Here is a 25,544-nt window from a genome sequence, read left to right as displayed (position 1 = left end):
GCCGTTTGCTTTCATTTCAGCTTTTCCATGTGTCACACGCTTAAACTTCTTTCCATTTGCTGACCAATCTGGCACATGTTTTGCAGCAACAATTTTCAGCTGCATGCCTTCGTTGCTCTGCCACATTTTTGACCGTCCATTTACAGCAATTAATTTGACGAAAACTCTGTGGATTTGTAGTTGCCGAGCCGGTTAAATTGAACAAGTAATCCAATTGGAATGGCAAAATTGTGCACGTTTTGAAAATACTCGTAAAACATGGAATTTCGTAAGGGCCCAAGGGGGGCAGTGGTTAATGCTATGCACTAATTAGCTTGGTTACTGTTACTCTCTAATATATGCTTATGTATGTGTGTATGGGTATGTATGCGTGTGCTCGGTTATTGCAAAAGTAGTTAAAAGTAGCGTTAAGATTTTGTAACACTTTTATCGATCTTCTTGTAACACTTTTATTGATCTTTAAAATGGAGGAGATTTTAAAATTTGTCTATACTTAAAGCTGTGTTCATACACACATACACACGTATTAAATCTCCTATTCATAATCCTTTTTATACTCAAGACATGTGGACAGTAAACAGGTCGGTTTTTTGTTTTTTTATATGAGACTGGTTTCTGATGTATTTTTGTACGATGTATACGATTTGATGTTCAAAAGTTTTCATCACGAATATTTTTGAGAAAAATTTGCGAAAAAATCGTAAAGACACTTTTTTGGCACTTTTCAATTTACCCAAGCACCTTAGCCTGGCTTCAACCTATTCTGGAAATAAAGCTTGAAGCTTACACTGTTATCTGTAAGTTGCTTGATTAACACTCGATTTACCAGCTATTTAAATATACCTATTTCTACCAAAACCAGTCAAAATGACTGGTATATAAGGAAAACTGCTTATTGTGACTTCCAGTCTTTATCCACTCCTAAAAAAATACAAAAACAGTTGAACAATATTAGTTGTAATAGATAAATGAATTTATAGACATCGTCAAAGATCAAAATACTTAATTGTTTACAGTTTGTCGGTAAGAATTTCTACATAGGTAGATTTTCATGTGTGTACACTCTCAGCATATATTTTTTTCCATGTCTTACAAATATTTGTAGTCTGATTATTATTGCACTCTTCTATTGGGCATCATTTGTGTACAGAACCCGTGACACTTGTACATAGTTGGAAAATCATATTCGTGTAGTTTTTGCCGTGAAGTCTGAAATTCTGAAGCAAGTTCTACTACTAAATACGTGCCCCCGACAGTCGATTCTACGTTACCGGAACGACCCAGATTTACTATATATCCGGTCAAGGACTGTCACTTCAGCAGCACTCCTCGGCCATAAACGGGGAATGTTTTTGTTGCCACACCAACAACAACTAATCTAAACGGATAGTCTTTGTTCAATATATTCAGCTGTTTATTCCCGCTATATTATGAAACGATACAGTTTCAGGTAATTTCTTAGCAGCTTTATCAATTTTGATGTGTTTATGCTGTGTACATAGGTTAGGCTAGGTTGGTATAGTTGCCCGGGGAATGAGCACACTTGGACGAAGAAAGATTCGTCCTTTGTGATACCATTATGAAGGATGTGAGGTGAAAGGGAAATACCGAAGGGATGCAGGGAGAGGGCGGTGAGAGGTGGTGATGGGATGGTTAAGAGCGTGCGGATTACGAACGATGGCTATGTTTGCGTCAACCGCTTTGTGCTACTGATGAAATTCATCAGATTTTTAATGTCAGAGCCAGCTATATCAGCACGCGTTACAAGAGCCAAGATGCCTGGGTCTTAGCCCCGCCAGAGCAGGGCAGCTAAGGAGAATGTGCTGAGATGATTCCACCTCATCCTCCATACATCCAGCGCAAAAAGGACTCGAGGTGATTCCAAGAACCCACTAGATTAGAGAGCTGATATTTTGTCAGAAGCTCGCCTGAGCGCCTCCGGTCCACATGTGCCCAGAAGGATTTCGCGACCTTACACGTTTCTGTACTTGCCCAGCGCGCGCTGAGTTGGCGCGATGCCCATCTTTCCAGGAGCAGACCACAGATAGTCAGGGGGATCCCAATTCTCTCCCTTTGCGGGGAAATCACCTCACATGTCCCTTGCCTGGCCAGCTCATCCGCCTCACAGTTTCCCGCAATGTCGCTGTGACCAGGAACCCAGATGAGGCTGATGTCAAAGAATTCGGACGAAGTCGAAAGTGAGGTCAAGCATTCCTTGACCACTTCCGAATGCACCGTCATAGACCCGAGGGCTGTTATTGCCGCTTGGCTGTCGGAGTACATATTTACTTTCTTGACTGTTAGTACGCATTTGAGCAGCCACTCAGCTGCCTCCTTGATTACGGCTACCTCTGCCTGGAGCACACTGCAGTGGTCCGGTAACCTGAATTTGAGTCTGATGGGGAGCTCCTCGCAAAAGACTCATCCGCCAACCTTTCCTTTCAACTTCGATCCATCCGTGAACAAGTTCATTAGGCCCTGCCCCAAGTGTAGCCCTCCGTCCACTCTTCCCTTGACGGAATATGAGTGGAGAATGTTTCGGTTGGACTAAACGAGGGTATACACTGAGATCAGTTGACAGGGGGATAAACTCGAAGTTTCTAAGGATGCTTGAGTGCCCATAAGTGAGGTAAAGCTTACAGCTCCAGCCCCTCAGTCTGATTGCGGTATGTGTAACGGCAGTTCTGCCTGCGATGTCTACGGGTATCACATTTAACATTGCGTTGAGCGCCAGACTAGGAGTCGTCCGAACCGCCCCACTGATCCCAATGAGTGCCGACCTCGGAACTCTCTCCAGCTTCTTCACCAATGTCGTCTTCTCTAGTGAGTTCCACCAGACTATGATTCCATATAACAAGATAGGCTGTACAATAGTATTATATAGCCAGAAAACAACTCTAGGCGAAAGGCCACATCTTTTGCCAATTGCGCCCTTGCACCCATACAAGGCGATTGTTGCCTTCCTCACTCTTTCCTCAATATTGGGCTTCCATGTAAGCTTGTTGTCAAGGATAATACCTAGGTAGTTCACCTTGTCAGAAAGCATCAGAGGAGCGCCCCCTAGTGAGGGAAGTTGAGCTCTACGTATTTTATATTTCCTCGTAAATAGGACGAGCTCCGTCTTAAGAGGATTCACCGAGAGGCCGCAATCCGTTGCCCATCTAACAATTGCGTTCAGATATCCCTGCATCAAGTTGTACAGAGTATCCACAAATTTTCCTCTAACAATTAGTGCCACGTCATCCGCGTAGGCAATTACCCTGCAGCCCCCTTCACCAGCTCCTCCAACAGGTCATTTAAAACAAAAACCCAGAGGAATGGTGAGAGAACCCCACCTTGCGGAGTTCCTCTACTCACCTGCCGGTGGATGGAGATACCGCCCCACTGTGCCGTGATAGTTCTGTCGCTAAGTATTTTGTGGATAAATCTTATAAGGTCGGTTCCGACCCCCAGTTTACCTAGAGACCTGGTAATTGCCTCCGGGAGGACGTTGTTAAAAGCCCCCTCAATGTCGAGGAAGGCGCCTACCGCAAACTCCTTCTGAAAAAGGGACTCGTCAATCTCTGTCACGATAGTGTGCAGGGCAAATTCCACCGATCTGCCCTTGCAATAAGCATGTTGAGTATGCGACAGTCGACCCCGAGGAATTTCGCTTCTTATGTGCAGGTCAATCAGTCTCTCAAGGGTTTTCAGTAAGAAAGAAGAGAGACTGATTGGCCTGAAGTCCTTAGGAGAGACATGTGAGCTTTTGCTTTGTACTAAGTATAAGCACGTTTTTATTTGGTTTGCTTTTATAAACGTATAGTGTGCATCTATTGGATTGGTACAAAAAGGTTCAGAAACGTGGAAGTTTTCGAACATTCCCTTTTGTTTACACGTATTGTTCCAAGCAACGAAGTATTCTTAGATCTTAATTTTAACGCCAAAGGAATACTTTGGTATACGTTTCAAGAAGTTTTATTACGTCAAACCTGCTTAGGAGGTTGGTGCATTTCGAGACTCGTCTTTTTCTGAATACGCACATTTCGTCTCTACTTCAGGCGCCAGCCAAAAATTTAAGCCAAATTTATGTGGTTTGTTTGGCATATATGAAGTAAATCTGTATCTGGCCTTCGTTGGAAACAGTTGCTCATGCACGGCAATATAAGCTCCAGGTTTGAAGTAGTTTTGACTGTTTTCAATAACTTTGTCCCAAACTGCTGAAACTAGAGCATCCGTCTGTTTGCAAACGTTGACTCTTCTGACCTCTTTTGTCGAAACGAGTGTATCGGAGAACGTGAATAAAATCTCGTCTACACATAGAGCTGGAGAAAAATGATGGTCCCCACTTGTTGTTCTCAAAGTATTTCCTTCGGACGCCCTACGTGCGAACAATATTGCAATAAATACCTTCAATTTTGCTTGGGTAATTATCCAGTTTTTCCCCAAAACTCGAGAGGCTTCTAACTCAGTACAAATACTTATATGTTCCAAAATATGGTTGTAATAGGAACATAATATTATAGCAACAGCTCAACGCCGATAACGAAACAAACGAAGCCACTTGGCGATATATTCTTCATGATTCCACCGAAATCACACGTTTCTTCATAGAAACTTGCACCAGTCATTTTGACTGGTACTGGTATAAATGTCAATAGCAAAAAATATCTTTGTTATTAATATATATATAAGGTAACATTAAGTTCATAAAATGTATTATCCACTTATAGCTAAAAAAGTCATAGCATCATTTCGGAAAGCAAATATTTTATGAATTGAAATCGCACAACCAGTCAAAATGGCTGCTCTGGTAAATCTAGTGTTAAAATGGGGATAACCTATTAAGCCGTAGTGGCTGCAATTGAATCGCAAATTACTATGAGCTAAGCTCATAAGCAAAGTCAGCCTTGAAATCCAACGGAGTGCTACTTTGGACTAAATAAGTAATTGAGTAGTAGCCCTCTCTCGACGAACAATACTAACACTCTACATCAAGGCCGTCCTAACGTATGGCGCAGAAGCTTGGACTACGACAACATCGGATGAAGCGTCCCTTGGAGTGTTTGAGACAAAGATTCTGTGTAAGATTTTTGGAAGACATAAGCTTTACGACGACATAGACATAGCGCAGCGAATAAGGATCCAACGGCTTCGTTGGCTGAGTCATGTCGTCCTAATGTCGATGCGGTACCAGCTGGTGGTAGCAAAGGAAGAGGAACGCCTCCTCTGCGTAGGAAATACCAAGTGGATAACGACTTGGCTTCACTTGGTGTGTCGAACTAGCACCGGTTAGCACGAGAAAGAATTGACTGGCGTGCTTTGTTAAACTCCGCCAAAATCGCTTAAGCGGTTATCGCGCCAATTAAGAAGCAGAAGAAGAGGCTCATAACCATGATTATCTGGAGATTTTTGGAATCGCTTATTGTAAATCCGATGGCAGTTTTTCAAAATGGCGATAATCAGCGACTGAAAGATTTTCATAGTTTGATGGCCGCAGTACAACTTTTTGATTCTGGGTTCATGAATTGGAATTTTTTGAATACATTTAAAAAAATTACTTTAATTTATTAGTTCTGAGAACTCTTGGCAACATTAGAGATATCTTTTGTAAAACATAGCAAAATTGCGACTTTTTTAAATATGTTTCTTAATTTCCTCGTGCTTAGTTACATCTAATGCACATCAGTAGCTGAATGGATTGGTGCGTAACTATCATTCGGAACTGCGCGGGTTCGAAACACCAAAAATTATATTATAGAAAAAGTTTTCGCTAAATGCAGTCGCTACACGGAAGGCTATGAAAAACTTCCGGTGCTATCTGCTCCAACAAAAATTCCCTCATAAAAATCCACTTGCCATTTGGAGGTGTCATAAAACTGTATATACCTCCTTTTGTGAGATAACATCAAGTGACATGACTAGATGAACTGCTACAACAACAGCATCAACATCATTGACCGCGTCGATTATTTTGTATATCACCAACACAGTTTCAGTTTTTTCGTAAACCATCCGCTGTCACAGCCCTTGCTACGTCAGCAAATCAGCTGAATCCTTCAAAATAGCTAAGAGTCGGTTGATGGTCTGATGCTGGTCACACCTCTGCATTTTGTATTTATATTTTATGTTCTTCTTGTGAATGAAGTCGGAAGTGGTATGTTTAGCAAGTCTAATAAAGTTGTTTCTTCTTTTTCTTTGAAAAATAAAATTTTCCTCCTAAATTCTTAAAGAAAACCTCAACACAAACCTCAACGAAAACTCAAACTTCCTTACAATCGCCTAAGTATGAGCACCACTTATCCATTTCACCAAACTCTAAACTTAAAAGCACTTACGCTTCTTAAGAAATTATGTACTTTTCGAATGTACGCACGAGTGCAACACCGCAAAATGCCGCATTCCTTTTTTATGGGTACTCAAGAAAATATTTTTTCCTACAATTCTTTTCAACTAAATCCAATCCAAAATCAACAATTTGTGTGCAATAGCCGAAGAAGAAGCAGAAGGAGAAGAAGAGGTAGAAGAGCAAGAAGGAGAAGAGGAAGAAGAAGCAGAGCAGCAAATGTAGAGTAGTGAATAGTAAAATAAAATCTAAATATCAACAGACAACAGACAAATACGCTTAAGCACTTAAGTAAGCACACATGGCAGCATGTAATGGGCAGCAAGCAACATTCTAAGTACGTGGGTGTGGCTACAGAGAGTGAGGGGCGTGGCTGCCCACTACATATGCACACACTGAATGCGGTACCGAGCAGTTGATGGTTTGAAAGTAAAATACCAAGTGTGTGTGTGCGTGTGTGTGTGAAGTGGTTTTTTTTTTTTTTTTTTTCGGGATGACGCCCATGAAGAGGAAACTCTCATGAGTACTGCTATACCGGCATAGCAGTATGCACGACTTGTAGCCTCACAGCTACACCTACGTACTAAACACCTCTCCACTCTACCACTCTCCCCGCGGAACTGTCCAGGAAGGAATTACCTCACGGGGCTGGTTAGCTCATAGGCTGCTAGTTACTTCGTCTACGAACCTCCGCGCGTCTTAGATCATTGTGGATATATTTTGCATGCGCGCAGATTCGCTTCCAGTTATCGCTCGATTTTAGCATAAAATCTATAATATTTTCTCCGTTTAAAATACCACAAGTTTCGGGAGCATAGCGTGGGCATTGGAACAAGACGTGATCAGCGTCTTCTTCCCTATCCGTGCAGATTGGGCAGTTTGGGGAACTGTCATGGCCGAATCTATGGAGGTATTTTCGAAATACTCCGTGCCCTGAAAGAAATTGGGTTAGGTGGAAGTTTGTTTCCCCATGCTTCCTTTCTAACCACGTCGTAAGGATGGGTATTAACCCATGCGTCCATCTACCTTTCGGTGATCTGTTCCACCGGTCTTGCCAGTGGGCGATCGAACGACGTCTTTCTTCCTCTGCAATAGTTTTACGACTTGCTCTACTGTCGTGTTCAGATAGCCTTATGTACACTCTCTGCATTTCTTTCGCCAAGATGTCCACGGGGACTAGCCCTGCTATAACGAAGGAAGCATCATCCGAAATTGTACGGAAGCCGCAGATAGTTCGCAAAGCGCTTAGCCGAAAGACGGCTGTCAGTTTTTTTGTGAAGCTATTTAAGTTCAGTGCATCAGCCCAGATCGGTGCGGCATACAAAAGAACCGAGCTGACTACCCTGCTATATAGCATTCTTTTGCTGTGGCTAGGTCCGCCATTGTTTGGCATGATTCGCGACAGGCAGACCTGCACACTCGATGCCTTCTTTACAGCGTACTCCAGGTGTGTTTTGAAGTTTAAACGGCTGTCAACCATCACTCCTAGGTATTTTATAGCAGGTTTTGAAGTAATGGTTACAGACCCAGTGGTCATGTCGTTCATTTGTATGGGTGCGCACAGCGCCTTTGTGTGTGCACGCCACTGTCAGTGCAACAAATTGAGACGCAGCATGAATGCAAGGAAAAGTTTCGAGTGGTTTTCCTGTGTTGTGAGCGCGCACTTGTTACTTAGTTCAAACATTTTTTATTTTATTTTATTTTTTTCTTTCTGTTTTTTGTTAATTTTCAATTGTGCAACCTTTTTGCGCTGTGTGTGTTTCTGAGTGCACTGAAATTGCATGTTAACTTATCTTCATTTCTTCTTGCTTCTATTTCATTTGCAGATTGAACCAGATTGAATGGCAAGGGGAAGAGGAAGCTGAACTACAAGTAAGAGGAAAAACTGGAAGTAACAGCGGCAATTGCAGTTTTTTTTGCAACAAAAAAACATAAAGACAAGGCTTAGTGGACAAGCAAAGTTCGTAGCAGGCATTTGTGGCAGTGAGACAGCGTGCGAAGGATGGCAAGGGCGCGCAGCAGTGAATAAGAGGAGTAGTGAAAAACAGCAAAATATTTCAACACAACTGGGACAAAGGCAGATTAAGTTTATGTACGAGCATAAATTTCGCGTGGATTGCAAGTAAGCTCTAAGCGCAGATTGTGGCAACTCTGGTCGTTTTTTGATGCATCTCAACGCGAAGTGAAACAAGGCAGTTGCAGTGTTTTTGTGGCAACAGTAAATCAGAATAAAATCTTCCGCAACACATGTTTCAGCCAATGTGTTGCATTCATTCCGAGCACAGTGAAATACGTGAGGCATACGAACAGTCGGTTGCAGAGTGTTGAGCACAAAAAAAATAAATAAAAGCGGCATTACATACGCGCATCCTTATCTTTTCCAACTCGTCTGACACACAGCACATTTGACAGTTGCAACACAACCAAAACGGCAGTGACGTACGTGACCTAAGCAGAGCAAACACTGCCGCAAATCTTGCACGTTGCACGTTGCGCTTTAGCATAAGGGATAAGGACAAGGGTGGAAGAGTAAAGAAAAAATCACATTACCAACCGGCGGTGTACAATTGCAAGTGCAAGGGACAAAAGCGTGCGAGCCAACATTCAAAAGCCAAAAGTCTAAAGTCGCAAAGCTAAAAAGCCACAACGAAAGCGCAATCACCGAGTCACTAAGCCAACAAGCGATTTCCAATTGAAAGTGACGCAAGGGTGTGTGGCGTGGCACACCATATTCGCTGAAGGGCATCCCGTTTGAGCAAACACCCCAGCGAGCAGCGCTAGTCACAGGCTGAGTTGCTGCGCTTTGTGACGCACTAAACGAGCAGTTGAGGCGCGGAGAGTCGGGCGTGTGGTGGTTGGACGCACGGCGCGCAAAGGTCTTATATGCGGCAGCCTGTGACAGTCTAGTAAGAGTATTTGACCTAATAGGGCCACCAGCTGAGCTAAGTGGTGTAGTGACGTCATTTAATTTGCCAGCGAAAGTTACGCAGCTTCGCAGGGCTAAACGTCGGCCTAGTTTTACAGCAGCAAATCCACTCGCCGTCGCAGTCGGTTTCCGCATCGTTGTGAGCCGCATCACATCGCGTCGCGTCGCGTCGTGTCGTGTCGAACTGAGTCGAATTGCTGCGACGAGTATTTTCTAGTGTATGTGTGTGTGCGTGCGGTAGCAAAAAATTACTCTCCACTTCCATGCCAAACCGGCTGTTAGTGTGTTTGCGCGCGTTTTTCAATAAAAGCACATAGCCAGGTCAGGCAGTGAGTCGAGCAGCCAATTGAACCAGGCAACCAGTCAATCAGCTGAGTGTTCTGAGTGTTCTCGAGTTAGCTCAACCAGTTAGTTAGTGAGCCAGTGTTCGTTCGGGTACGCGTACGTTGTTCAAACGTTGTCGCTTTGCATTTTGCGCTTCGCTAACTTTCCCCCCATACATTTGATTAGCATGGCTCGAGCGTCATTCTTACCCTCAGCGCCGTCGTTGTTGTCGCCGCCGCCGCTGCAATATGGCGTCGCGTCGTCTATGCTGAGCGGTGATATCGGTCGTGGTCTATTCGCCATTGTTGTTCTATTGTTGCGTATGTCCTCCGTATATGGCGTCATCGATCGGCTAGTGGTGCAAACGGCAAGCGGTCCGGTGCGCGGACGCTCCGTCACCGTGCAGGGTCGGGAGGTGCACGTGTACACGGGCATACCCTATGCCAAGCCACCGTTGGGTGATTTACGATTTCGCAAACCGGTGCCAGCGGAACCCTGGCACGGTGTGTTGGATGCAACGCGGCTGCCGGCAACTTGTGTGCAAGAAAGGTGAGTACAAAGCCAATTTAAAGCGAGAAAGAAAAACAATTAAAATAAAAGTCCACAATCATGACAGTTTGCAAATGAACAAAGGGGAGGGCAATGAGGCATAAAGGGTTGTTGGTCTTAGGAAGGGCAAGCCGATAAGGCTTCAAAATGCAAATGCTGTTATATCTGTTGCGCTATTAATTGGCCGTATCGGGTGAAGTGCATGCGTGAATGTACTTGCATATGTGCATATACAGTCACTCGCACCTTATTTGATACAGATGTAATCTTTTGCAAGGTGTTTTATATTTCATAAGATAGTATTTTTTAAAGTTTGTTTTGTCCCGTTTCTCAATATAAAATACAAAGTAGTGACCACTCATTTCATCGTAATGCAAAAACACAAACTAAACAAAAAATGCAAAAACATCCAGAGATTTCACATCGCAGCTTAAATGATGCAACTTAAAAAAGCACAACTATTTATTTCTAAGTTTTTAAATATTAAAGTATTTAGTGCTTTGTTGATTATCCTTTATTATTAATTACAGCTTGAAGTCTACGTGCATTGGAGTCAACCTATTTTTTGTGTATTCTGGACTAATTTGGTTCCACTCTTCAAGTATCGCCTTTTTAAAATCAGATCACGTGGCTATCGCGGGTAATGATACCTCTGACTCTTTGGCTAGGATGGGCTTTGGGGCCAACTTCTGTGGCCCGGAACCTGTTCTGTCACTCCCTTCTGCAGTCATCAAAGCCACGGTTAGCAAACGGGTTACTTCTCCCACAAGCGAGCTTGGCGGGCTGAGAGAGGCTGGAGATGGACAAAACTGATGTTACCTGTCATGTTCGACCGACTGTCGAAGTTTGTGCTGTCATTAAACAGAAGGGACTGTATGCTCTTTCTATGGGCGAAGTACATGGAAGAGGAAGGCACCTCAGACAGTGCACTATGCCCAGCACGTGGCGGGGAGGATGAGACGGTGGACCACTTTCCGTGCGTCTGCCCAGCCTTCAATCGAATCAGGCTTGAGGTCTTTAGCACTAATGTGTTAAGAAGCGACCACCTTGGCTCCTTGGCTCCTTGAAACCACAAGATCTACTCAGATTTCTTCGAAGGTTGGATAGATTTAAAGAAAATTAAAAAGGGAACCCGAGTGCAGTACAATGGACGTAATGTTGTCTGAGGGCTGGACTTGCTAGTCTGTCCCGACAAGAAAAAAAAGTTAAAATTTGTGATGAATGTCGTAATTTCTTATACAATATTTGTCTTCAAAACTGACCACACATTTTCGATGACGTTCAAATCCGGTGATTGCGCAAGAGGGTTGTTATCTTGATAAAAGCGAAAGTCATCTTCGATTTGTGATTTTCCAGCGCTTCGAACCACATTTTTTTGCCGAAGTTAAAATTCCAACTCCATATGAGATGAGATGAATGCCCAAAACATGACATTGCCACTGCCGTGTTTTATAGTAGCCCGCAAATTTTGGGGTTTGAGCTCCGTATTGGTTTAACAAAGCGCGTCAGTCGTTTCTTTCTCGCGCTAACTGGCGCCAATTGGACACACCAAGTGAAGCTAAGTCCTTCTCCACCTGATCTTTCCAACGCAGAGGAGGCCGCCCTCTTCCTCTGCTACCACCAGCTGGTACCGCATCGAATACTTTCAGAGCCGGAGCGTTTGTATCCATTCGGAAGACATAACCCAGCCAACGTAGCCGCTGGATCTTTATTCGCTGCGCTATGTCTATGTCGTCGTAAAGCTCATACAGCTCATCGTTCCATCGTCTGCGATATTCGCCGTTGCCAAAAACTTCCGCAGAACCTTTCTCTTGAACACTCCAAGCGTCGCTTCATCGTATGTTGTCATCGTCCAAGCTTCCGCGCCATACGTTAGGACGGGCATGATTAGATGGGAGGATGGTTCCTTGTGTAAAAGTCCACGCAAGTGGGGAAAGTTACTGATCGCCATTCACTTGGGAGTGGCCAGTACGATTCTTCTGCATATGGTTCGGGCAGCTCACAACGTCCGGGATTAGCCTACGTATCCTCTGGGTAGCTTCCGAACACCCGTTCGGGAGTGAGCTAACGTGAGAAGGCGAAGCATTCCAGCATAGCTGGTTGTGCGCTGGGTTTGGGACCTGCCACTTAAAAAGCCCCCCCAATGAAAACAGCAACAAAGATCTGCCATCCAAAATGCTGAGGTCTTATTTAGATGGTGACGCAAAAGCTGTAATCTCTTACTTCTGTTCCTTGCACTTTCGAAAAGTTTATTAAAGAAGCAAGTATTTTTTTCTGCCTGCCCATAGGAACATAGAAGGAAATGAGTAAGCTGATGAGCTAGTTAGACAGGAGACTTCCTTTAGAGAATCCAAAGTGATAACAGTGGGCAGCTTCCGAAGCCTATACAAAAGATAGTTTTTCTAGATATGCAATTCCAGAAGCAGGTTGTGGACTTATGGACCAACATCTATACCTGCAAAATAGCGAAAGAAACATGGTCAGATTACAACAAGTCCAGAATTGAGCTGCTAAGAAAGCCCCGAGGAGGTTAGGTTAGGTTAGGTTAGGATAAGTGGGCCCACTTGGACGAAGAATTTTAGTTCGCCGTTTGTGGTACTATTGCAAAGGAAAATAGGTGACCGATGGGACTAAAGGAGAGAGAAGAGAGGGTGGAGGGAATGAGAAGGGGTTGAGTATGATTGTGAATGATATGGGGATTACGAACTGATTTGCGGTTGGGTTAACTGCTTTATGCTGCTGATGAAATTCATCAGAGTTTTGATATCAAGGCCTGGGCCTGACCTATCAGCAGGCGTAGGAAAGAAGTGAGAACCGAATTGCTTAAATATTAGTCCCGCGAGAGCTGAACTACTGGGGAGAAGGTGCAGAGATGATTCCACTTTATTCTCCCTACAGTTGTCGCAAAAGGACTTGAAGTAATTCCAAGTTACACGGTAAGCATACCTCACGGATAGTTGGATTCTCAGAACATCCCTCGAACACCTCCGCCACGTGGCCAAAAGGATTTCGCAAACTTACAAGTTTGTGTCCCTCCCAGCGCTCGCTAATTTGACGCGAAGTCTGTTGTTGAAGGAGTAGAACTCAGGTTGACGAGATAATCTTGATTCTCTCCTTTCGCGGAGAAACTACCTCATAGGTCCTTTGACTGGGCAGCTCGTCCGCTTCGCAGTTTCTCGCAATGTCGCTATGACCAGGTACCCAGATTATCCTTATGTAGGAGAATTCCGATGCAATCGAAAGTGCAACCAGATTGTGGTACCCTGCCCAGTTTCAAATGCATCGTAATTCAGCCCAGGCCACTAATAGCCACTTGGTTATCGGGGTAAATAGTCGACGCGGAGACGCATTCAGTATTACGTCAAAAACAGCCAGCCACTGGCCTTTGACAGACCCTGCCAGTAAGATGGGGTGGCGATACACCGATAGATGTAGAAGCTGCAATGAAGAAGATTCTACGGAGATGGTCTTCCACTATCTGTGTAAGTGCCCAAGCCTGCGTGCTCTACGACATGGAGTGCTGGGGGAATTCTCAACGAAGAACCTGGTAGAAATCGCAGAACAGAAAATAATATCGTCTATGGCAGATTTATAGTCAAATCAAGAGCGTTTGACTAAATAACAGCAGTGGTTCTACTAGTGATGTGCCAAAGTGTCCCTTTTTTGATGTACAATTCGTGTCTGGGCTGTGTCACTCAGACAGCACCTCCACCAATCAACCAACCATTACGGGCTATTCTGCCATTTAAATTTGCTTCCCTCAGTACTCCTCGAACAGTTTGTCGATGGCCAGTCTTACCTAAATACTTTTTGGCCATCTCAGTTAACTTTGGAGTGTTTGTTGTTGAATTTTTCTTAACTTGGCGCACTAACCACGGACAATCTTTCTCTGTAAAAGTTTTATTTGCCACACGATTTTCATGCATAAAGCGTGAATGATTTTCTACTTTGTTTTAGAATGAAGTGGGTGAATGCTTTTTTGTATTTTATGTTGATAAATTTAATAAAACAAAATAAGTAAAATCGCTGCATACTCTGTCTTTCCAGTTGCGCGAAATATCATGAAATATAGAACATTTTTCAAAAAAATCGTTTCGGTATCAAATAAGCTGTGAGTAACTGTAAACAGTGTTGCATCCGATAATGTTGGCGCTTGTGCTGAAAAATCAATTAATTTGTATTTGGTTAGCTGCCATTATTTACCTTTAACTGGAGGAGAACTTAAGCTTTAAGCACCTTGCACATGGGTCACTCATTTATGACTGGCGTAGGTGCAGAATACTCGAGGTTTACTGCACACATACAAACATACACATGCTCGTGCGTATGTATGCTCACTGCAGGTACACTCAATAAATGTATGCAATTAGTTAAACGCCTTGCTCAAGTGTCATTACCGTGCTTTGCTTGACATTGCGCTCATAGCTGTAATTATTCAAGAGCTTTGCTTGCTCTAAGCAAGCGTTGGTGGTAATATGAAAAATAGAAAAAATGTTTCCACGCTAAGAGCATGAGAATAGTGCTATAGCACAACTGCCAGGGCTACTACTTGGTTATATTTTTGTTAAAGTGAAAAAGGCATGAGTATTCACTACTCAGGAATGCCGGTTGTATTTATTTATTTATACTTAAGTCTTATGTAAGAATAGTTCACCTACAGACTATTGGCAATTCTGTGTTCAAACCTCAAACACTGCTCAAGAATGTACGAAGAAGCTTAATTCTGTTGCAAGACGGCATAAGTTTCAACTTATATGAGTACCAGGACAACGCAGTGTTCAAGAAAATTAACTGCACATCAGCCGTTATCCCATAGGGATCAGATCCAAAAACTGTCGAACTTTCTTTTAAAACTTGGAGGATTAGACGTTCGGTGTTATTACAGCACACAACCCAAGGGGTCAACATACCTGTGGGCAAAAAGTAAGAGGAATTTATTTGTCAAACTTCGCGGGATTAAAATTTCGCTCTAGTTATTTTTTTCATGAGTTGGCAGCACTGTTAGTAACATCTGGGCCAACTTTCATGTGAATGTCATTATCAGTAATATATTTACGCTTGTGTTTACCAAATGACGAAGAGTGCATTTTTCGATTTTTACAATGTCTGATTTGATTGAGCAGAGAAGTGCCATCAAATTTTGTTTGCAGAATGAAATTTCGGCTGCGGAAACATTTAGCATGTTGCAGAAGGTATTTGGTGGTTCGACCATGTCGCAGAAAAATGTTTATAAGTGGTAGAAAGACTTCAAAGAGGGTCGAGAACGTGTTGATGACTTGGAGCGCTCCGGACGACCATCGACGTCAACAGATGACCAACACGTCAATAAAGTGAAGGAGTTAGTGCTCAAAAATCGTCGGTTGACTGTTAAAGACCTTACTGATATGATCGGAATATCAGAAGGATCTGTGAAAACCATTTTGAAAGACCATTTAGGCCTACGAAAAGTCAAATCTCGTTTGGTACCGAAAACTCTCAATTTCTTGGGAAAAAGTCGTCGCGATGATGTGTGTGCTTTCAGACTATCAGGACAAGCTCAAATGCATCATTATGGGAGATGAGACTTGGATTTATGCTTACGACCCTGAAATAACCGTAAATGGACTATTTGGCATGTTTTGGGGATTGGAAAAATCGTTGGCATAAGTGTATTTCATCGAGAGAGGATTATTTGAAGGGGATGAAATTGATTTACAAGAATAAATAAAGATTTCAAAAACTCACCTTACTTTTTGCCCACAGTAGTACGTGCCTTGCGGATAGTATTGAGCATCCACTCACAAAACTGTCTTTGCTAGAGCAAGGCTACGAATTTTGGGTTCTGATGTCATGAGAATGAGTTATATTCGTCCTCTCTCTCTGGAGGATATTTTCATATTTGTCACCCTGTACCACACAACTGAATGGAACAAACAGAAAACAGCAAAATTATTTTTTGGTGTGAAAAGTCACCTTGACAACGAGCATAAACTTTAAACTATTTGATTGATACGAGTACTTTACGAGATATCGATCACTACAACCATCTACCGAGACAATGATGGATTTTTTCCCTCAAACTAATATAGAAATATATATATATGCATGTATATACACGAGGTGTGTTCAAAAAGTATCGCGAATTTTGAATTTTCGCAGTTTACGTATATTCGAGTTTCGATTTTTTTGTGGCGATATGTTGGTCATGCCGACGAGTTCGGCTATTTCGAATGTTCGAATTGTTGACAGCTGCTTTGCTTGCACGTGTTTCGGCTCGTCTTCGATTTTTACCTATTCAAAAAGACGGATGAAAGAACCTGTATCAAATTTTGTGTGAAGATCGAAATTAAGTGCGCGGATGCATTCCGAATGTTGACTGTGTCATACGGAGAAGCTACTTTGGACCAAAGCACGGTTTATCTGTGGAACAAAATGTTCTTAGGAGGCCGAGAAGATGTGAACGACGAAAAGCGTCGCCGAAAGCCGGGCGTCCGAGCACTTCAACAACAGACCAACAGAAAAAATGTATGAAGTGAAAAAAATGGTATTGGGCAATGTCGAATCACCGTTAGAGCAGTTGCTCAGGATCGAGCTAGACATTTCGATTTTCATATTTATTTATTAAAGGACGATAGAAAAGAAGTTGAAATGTAAAAACATTTCTTATTTAATGATACTTTAAATATAATATTCAAATGATTATACATATTTAACAAAATTGTGTTTTTCAAACATTTTCTTAAAGCTACTCAAAATAAGGCGAATTTTTCTTGGTCATTAGAATAGACGCACTTTGGCTTTTTAATTTTTATATATTAAGAAAAGTATTTGGATTTTAACTTAAATTACTATTTGATTTATTTGAAATAAAAACAAAAAATAATTTCAGTAATAAGTGCTGCCTCCTTTGTTAGTAATAACTTCATAAATCCGGTCCTTCATAGAATGATACAAGGAATCTATGTAGTTCAAGGAAATCTCGCTCCAAGCATGTTTAATATCTGCAGTTAATGTCCACGTCATGTATTCTTTCGCGAATTGAAACCGGTTTTCTTTGCATATTGCATTGAAAGGGGGTTTTTTCTTGATTTTTAGACGCTTCAGGTGTTCTGCATTTCTGATCGTACGCTGAACAGTTGATAGGCTTGCTTTTACTCCAGGCAATTCTTTTATCTTAGCAGCAGATTTAGTCGAATTCGAAGCAATTCTAAAAATTTGGCGTACTGCTTGTTTTGACAGTGCCTTTTCCCCCTTTGAAGTTATTTCCATATGCCTCTGGATCCTTCAAATATCTGTCAACAGTTCTGGAGCTGCGATTTATTTCTTTGGCAATGTTCCGATTGGACAGTCCTTGGGAGTGAAGAAAGTCTACTATTTGACGTTCCAATAAGCTCATAACAGCAGCTTTTCCCGTTTTTTTTTTCTTCAAATGTAGCTCGAAAACACTTTATTTGGTTATTTTTGATATTTTTTCAATAAGAAAGTTTACACTTGCCCAAACAATACGAAGAAATTTAAGCTGCGTCTAATTCAATGACCAACCGAAAACACGTGTGATTGCCATAGAAATTTCTATAATCTCCGAATGTACAGTTATTTTTTCGCAAATCAACCAGCTGTCAGCATTTTTTTTCGAGCAAGATTCGCACTTTGATAAGAAAAGCATTCTGGACAATTAGAACAAGCATGATAATAAATAATTGATTTTGTTTAAAAAAAACGATGGTGCGTCTAACCTAAGACCAGCAGTGTATATGTATATATATATGTGTATATAGTTTTGCTTAAAAATATTTCGTTTTTTGGGGAGTTTTTCCTTAACGCAAAAGTTTGTCAATTAAGTAACTAATTTTTTGGTCTAGAAAAAAATGTCAGTGAGCACTGGCATGCTAAAAATATAGTAAAAAATGATCGGTGAACGCCAATTTCATTTATGCATGACATGCTTATATATAATATATACATGGCATGTTTTTCTATCTCTCAATTTGATTTCCATTGTTAGTTCCGGTATTGTTTTTTTGATTCAAATAAATGAGAAATGAAAAATAAAAATAAATTTAAAAAAAATATTATATAATTCATCTACGCCATTAAAGCGTAAATAATTCAAATAGAAACATGATATTATTTAGATTTTAGTTCTTAAATTTAAATTTATGTCGACTGATGTATATAATTGTGCAAATATTTGGAAAGTTACCACATCATTACTTCAAAGGATGAACACTCCTTCATCGCTACATGGAACCTAACCAGTTCCGAATGAGACCAGTGGATTACTTCAATAGAGTTCCTTTGCGTTTGCAGTCAAGTAACACCAAATTCTTTCGTTTCTTTTTACATAAAAAAAGTTAAGTACTATTTTTTGGAAAATAAAAGAAATGGCTGGAAAATTTTATGTGATGATTTTTTTTATTTTTTTCTTTGAATCAGGTATTTGTGCATACCTTATGACTTGAAGTGTAGGTCATTTTACATTTTTTTATTTTTGAATGGACTTACATTTTCACATGGATTCAAGGTCCACCTCACGAAAAAGTTTGAAATTGATTTTTTATACAAGATGGCGAGGAATGGGTCACCCTACCGAAAAATTTACAATTTTTGCAAATGGTATCGTACGTCAATCGTTTTTGACCAGCTAAGGTCAGAATAAGGATTTTGATCATTCAAATGTGTTTTTGTTGTATTTAGTGCAAAAGTTGTTCTGAAACTGATGATTAATTGTGGCGCAAAATTGTGTTTATATTTAGATATTTATATTTGGTAATCAAGTTCAATCAAGTTCTTAATTGAAATAGTAGATTTGACACCACAAGGCCGTCACTCCACTTGTTTGTTTCTGTAAAAAAACAAATCGAATCGATTGTCAATCCTGGTAGTTAACTGATGTGTTCCATTATGAGGCAATAAGATAAGAAATTTGAGTTGCCAGCACCCTTTTTGAGCTCATTTGTATCCAGTGATTGCAAATTATTCGTAACTTTTTTAAAACGGATTCTGTTATAAAGTTGATTGAGAGACGAATGACCCAGGAAATAACATCGTCTTGTTACATCGACTAAGAAGCCAAAATAGATTTTTACTTATTTATAGTTTTATTTTACAAAACTTACCTAAAAATGAAGTATGAAATAAACTGAAGAAAACGCAGCACCAAAATGAGAAAAATCTACGGTCCTATTCGGCTTGAAAACGGCACATACGCATCCGTTACAACAACGAAGTTGAAAATCTGATTGATGCGGAAAATGTAATACGTTTTATTAAAGCGCAGCGGAATAGATGGATTGGCCACATCATAAGAATGCCCAACGAAAAAATAAAAAAAAAACTGTTTACTTTGCATCTATTTGGAGGAAGAAAGAGAGTCCGACCAAGAAAGAGATGACGTCGAAGCAGACTTAAAAGCGATGAACGTTCGTTATTGGAGAAATAGGGCAAGAGAGAGACTGAATTAGAGGAGGATTGTTGATGAAGCTATGGTCCACCACAGAATGTTAAGCTAAGAGGATAAGAGAGAGAGAGAGAGATAGAGATAGAGATAGAAGAAAACGCAGCAGGGGCTTTAGCTGGCTGGTGAAGTATGTTGGGTCGGATATTATAAAGTAGGTGGGTGCGCCTTAGCGGCTGTGGCGTCTTTTAACATTAATCCCTTTTATCGAAGTGGTCATGCCTTTGAGAAGCAAGTTCTGTGCAGGATACCAGTAAGTGATGCACACTGGCTGTAGTTTGGCAGAAGGTGCAGTTGTTTGATGCTTTGTCATAAGCGTGCGCTAGTGATTACGGTGTGCCCAATACAAATACGTATGTTTTGGATAAAGACAAAATTATAAAAGCACCACATATTGACAAGTTTTGACCACTTCTTTAATTATTTTATAATGTAAATTATTTTATTTTATACTTTATTAAATAATTTTTTTATAAAAATATTTTTTTTTAAATATTTTTTATATACATATTTTTATTTTTATAAAAAAAATTTTTTTATTAAAAAATAATAAAATAATATAAAAAAAATTGTATAAAAGAAATTATTCTATACAACAAATTATAAAAAAAAAGAAATATTTTATAAAAAAATTATTTTTATGAAATTGTTATTACTTCTATAAAAAAAAAAATATTTCCGAAAAAAAAAAATTTGTAAAATAATTATGAATTTATAAAAATAATTTTATAAAAAAAATTTGTTTACAAAGTATTTCTTTTTTTAAAAATAAGTTGTTGTTTAGAATAATTTTTGTATTAATTTTTTTTTACAAATTCATAATTTTTGTTTAAAAATATTTTTCTTTGTAAATATATAGATATATTTTTTCGGTGGCCGCCGTAGCCGAATGGGTCGGTGAGTGACTACTATTCGGAATTCAAAGAGAACGTAGACTCGAATCTTGGTGAAAGACCAAAATGAAGAAAAAGATTTTTCTCTTAGCAGCCTCCCCTACCCGGCAAATCTCCAAAATTTAATAAATATGAAAATTAAAAAAAAAAAAAAATAAATTTAGTTAAGTCTATTTATTTAGTTAATTCTTAATTATTAATTTAATTTTATTTTGTTATTTTAACTAAATTTTTTATGATAAATAATTTAAATCAAATATAATTATTTTATACTTATTAGTTCTATAAATTTATTTATATTATTTAAATTTTTATTAACTTATTAAATTCAATGAGATTATTTGAAATGAAATAGGTTGTTTTCATTGAATTTTTTTAATGAAAAAAAGTAAATTTGATAAGACCCCTAATCTTGCTTTTAGGGAGGAAATACTAAAATATTTTATTAAATTTTAAATTTAATTATAAATATTTTTATACAAATAATTACAATATTATTTTTGATTTACTAAATAAATAGATTCAACTAAATTTTTAATTAATTTTAGTTATTATTAAGTTAATTAATTAATAATTTATATTTATTTTGTTGATTTTATATAAACAGTTAAATTCAATGAAAACATTTGAAATGAAATAGGCTGTTTTCATTGAATTTTTTTTAATAAAAAACAGTAAATTTGATTAGAAGTGTTTTTACTTTTAGGGAGGAAAAGCTCCTCATAAAAAGTATCTTCAGTCCGCTTAAAACTGGGACCTATAGTGCACCTACTGTGGAATAACATCAACACGCACGCCACAAATAGGAGGAGGAGCTAGGCCAAATACCCAAAAAAAGGGTGTACGTGCCAATATAATAAATGTATAATCTTTTATGAAAATAATTTTTTTACAAAATCATTTTTTTTAATAATTTTTTAGAAAAATATAGATGATTCTATAGAAAAATAGCGTATTAATCCAAGTTTGAAACCTTAGCAAAAATTTTAAATATTTCCAACAAAATTATTAATTTTGTAACCAGAATTAAAGAAATTGGAGCGACCTATATGTAGTTTTAAGCCGACTTCGATGACAAATGGTTTTTTATGTGTAACCTTTTCATGGCAGAAACACACTCGGAGGTTTGCCATTGCGTGCCGAGGAGCGAGCAAAACTTTTTCATACTCGGATACTCGAACCTGTGCACTTCCGCATCGTAGTCATAAACCTACCCAATCGCTACGGCATAGGTCCATAAAATTTATTTGCAAAAATATAGTTCAAGCTCATCAATATGTAGCGACCTGATCGTTATGTCATTTACTTTTTTCTCTACGAGCCGATCGAAGGGACCGAAATTTTCAATGGCAGTTGCTTCCTCAATCAATGACTGCTTGGATTTTCATTAATTTGTGCATAATATTTCAATGGAAGCAATTGAGTTATTGAACAAAACCAATAATTTTAAGCCATTGAAGCAAACAAATTGTGGCGAAGTAGATCAAAATCATTTTGGGTGTTGACTGCCACGCTTGGATCTTCACTTTTCGATTGTTTGTTGTCACTGCGCTATTCATAGTTTTATTTGAGTTTCGCTTGAAACAACTACGTTAGTGCGATTTATTGAATCTAAAATGTCATTAGAACCAGGTTTACTTTTACTCTGGAATTCCAAATTAGGCAGTTAATTAGAAAATTACCATATCCTTGACACAAAAGTAAATCATACGCCCGTGTTAACCCATACAAAGGACGCAATCGATTCTGATAATTAATTTGCGAATGGTAAATATTGTTCTGCGCGAGAATTAGCACAACTGTGATGAATTCACACATACCAACATACGTGCTTGTAGGTGAATATCACACACATACATATGTATTTACAATACAAGTGCCTGATTAGTGTCTATGGCTTCAGATCCTGTTAATGCTACAAGAAAATTCATGTGCGTACCAGTGTGTGTGTATGTATGTATGTGCATCGAAGGATTAACTACTTGGCAGCATGTGTCATGAAACATACACATACATATGCATGTAGTACTCACTTATGTTGACAAGTAAATAAGCAATTTATTCCTTCGAATTCTCATTAAGCGTTGTCTGCATTTTATTCGATGATTGATGGTTAATGCAGTTCTAATTTACATTCAATTTACTATTTCACATTCTGCTGCAGGCAACTACTATTCCTAAAGAACAACTGTACACATGTCGCCATTGAAATAGGTACCAATGTACCAACAATGAGCTTTAAATTTTTGTGAGGTGATTATATGAAGAGTAGAATTTTTGCTAGCACTGAAGTTTTCCACAATTTTTAATATTAGTGTTAAAATCGTTTGCTTGCAAGCAGCTAAGAAAAGTATTCGCATTGAAGTAGTTCTTTGAATAAGATGAAGTGTGAGTAGCGGCAAAATACCATGAGAACAATGGCGCTGCACAACCAGGCGTATGATGAACATTCTTACACTTTACAATGAAATTACGCTTCTTTTTTATTCTCTCTTGATTCCTATGTGTTTTTCATCTTCGGGGACCCCTAATAGAATTTTCCGCCTACCATTTCTGTAGAGTATTTTTGCCACTAACTACCCTTTTTACCTAAGTTTCGTGCAAGGCCTTTGAAAATAAGGTCAAAAAGACCTACCAGGTAAGAAATAGGCGGTTAAAATGTTTTGCCAAAAAAATTTCCCACTAAATTTTAGTATGGATCTCTAAAGATGGTAATGTCATTTGAACTCGATTTGTGTATAATAATTCAAGTAAGCTAAAGGTGAGAAAGGAAAATAAGAGTGCAAGTTAGCGAAGCTAAGCTATTTAGTCTATGGGTAGCACTAAGTTTAAAGTGAGTTGAAGCGAAGTGAGAAATCACTTTCAAGAACGGTTTAGTTAGCTATGTTCATTTACGAGATTTTGATATACTGCCTGTCTATTTATCGTGTTCAGAGACAAGCATTGATTTATAAGTGAACAATTATTCGCTTCCTACGACTTTGGCTATGTGTGATCAGCAAAATCTTAACAAAACTTGACGGAGGTGGGGTAAAAGTGGTGGCGTACGCTGATGATGTGGTGTTAATGGTGTCAGGACTGTGTCCAAATACGATCAGTGGGATCATCCAAAGGGCGTTAGGCGAGCTTAACTCTTGGGCCATAGGATGTGGGCTAAGTTTAAACCCGCGTAAAACAGAACTTATGCTTTTTACCACCAGATACAAGGTACCAATTTTTACCCTACCAAATATCAACGGACAAACTCTGTCTTTATCAACCAGTGCAAAGTACTTAGGGGTAATTTTGGACTCCAAACTTAGCTGGAAGTTAAACGTCGAAGAACGGGTAAGGAAAGCAGAAATTGCTTTATATGCCTGAAAACGTATGCTTGGAAGAAGATGGGGTCTCCAACCTAAGCATACATTATGGCTGTATAAGGCGGTTATACGACCCATTTTATCGTATGGTTCGGTAGTTTGGTGGAAAGCTCTAGGGAGAGAGTACAATATCAAACTACTCGGCAGAATACAAAGATCAGCCTGTGCAATAACGGTCGGTGCAATCAGATCATGTCCTAGAGAGGCTCTCAATGCACTGACACACGTTATTCCAATAGACCTACATATAAAGAAGACGGCAACCATGAGTGCATTTAGGTTAAATGAAGCGGGTCGCTGGAAAGGAAAAACTTATGGTCACGCTAGTCTTTTATTGCGACAAACTCAGTTAACCTCGGAGAGGACTGACTACATCGTCCCGATGGTAACGTTCAATAGGAATTTTGCCACACTCTTTCCATCTAAAAAAGAATGGAAGAAGGGATTCTCTCTAAACAACTTCGATACCACAGTCTATACAGATGGCAGTAAAATGGATTGTGGTGTTGGAGCTGGTATATATTCTCATAAACTTGGAATTGAAAAATCTGTGCGTCTCTCTAATACCAGCAGCGTCTTCCAAGCGGAAGTACTAGCAATTGGGGAAGCCTGTAGGTTACTAATCGCAGATTTTTCTTTTAAGGGCAATATCGCTATTCTTTCGGATAGCCAAGCCGCAATCCAGGCGCTGGACGCGACTATAACAACCTCTAAAGTGGTGGAGCAAAGTAGGAATAGCCTCACCAACTTGAGTGAAAACCATAGAGTAACCTTGATTTGGGTTCCGGGACACCGGAACATAGAAGGTAACGAAAAAGCTGATGAACTGGCAAGAGAGGGATCTGCCATGAATAGCGCTCTTGCAGTACCAGTATTCACTCCACTAGGTGCGGTCAAGAATGCAATTTCCCTAAAATACCTTCGAATTGCAGATTGTAGATGGAGAGACCAGACGAAATGCAAAATCAGCAGAACGTTATGGCCCACCTACAACCTCAAGCAATCGTTGACATTAATAAACATGAAACGACGGGACACCTGCAGACTTACGGCAGTCATAACTGGCTTCTGGTCTATCGGAGAACAAGCCGCCAAAATGGGCATCCCTCACAACACATACTGTCATAGTTGTAAACAACCGGAGGAAAAAGAAACAATCTTCCATTTCCTCTGTGAATGCCCTGCTCTATGGAAGGACAGAATGTTAACCCTGGGCAAACCGCTGTTCGAGAGTCTCGAGCAACTGTCTGGCGTAGACGTCAACAACCTAATAAGGTTCCTAAACCGCACAGACTGGATATAGTCCTGCTGCAAATAACTGTTAAACAATTTGGTAACGAGGATGTGGCAACAAAATGGTGCGGAAGCGCTAGTTGGATTCTGGATGAATCACCACTCTAACCAACCAACCAACCAACGACTGATGAGGTTTATAAGGAACTTGGTATGCAAATGAAACTGGAAGGTATAAAGCGGCTTATAAAAAATTCATAAATTAGGACAAATTTATTAGCGCACACTACTTTACTTACTTAGGTGGTCATAACAACCCGTTACCGAGTTACGGCCGACCTCACTAGCTCTCTCGAGGCGCCTCTGCTCCACCCGCGCCTTCTCCAATTCTGTACACCAAGCGAGCATATAGTTTCCTCCACCTGGTCTTTCCACCGGAGCAATGGTCTTCCTCTGCGTCAGCTCCCTTGGACTTCGCTCTCGAACACCTTCTTTGCTG

The 25,544-nt window shown here is 39.9% G+C and overlaps 1 protein-coding gene across 2 annotated transcripts in view; it reads left to right on the top strand.

Annotated features, from left to right (window-relative positions):
* Positions 1-25,544, top strand: part of LOC128855465 (acetylcholinesterase) — a 261,188-nt gene that overhangs the window by 31,401 nt on the left and 204,243 nt on the right. For both annotated transcript variants that reach the window (XM_054090392.1, XM_054090393.1), the window contains exon 2: positions 8,152-10,124. In XM_054090392.1, the coding sequence (XP_053946367.1) occupies positions 9,763-10,124 (362 nt within the window). In that variant the 5' untranslated portion in view covers positions 8,152-9,762. The remainder of the gene's footprint in view (positions 1-8,151; positions 10,125-25,544) is intronic.

Source organism: Anastrepha ludens, chromosome 2 (assembly GCF_028408465.1).
Source record: "Anastrepha ludens isolate Willacy chromosome 2, idAnaLude1.1, whole genome shotgun sequence".
Taxonomy (NCBI): domain Eukaryota; kingdom Metazoa; phylum Arthropoda; class Insecta; order Diptera; family Tephritidae; genus Anastrepha; species Anastrepha ludens.
The sequence above is the reverse complement of the archived record's forward strand: the minus strand, read 5'-3'. Positions and strand labels throughout refer to the sequence as shown.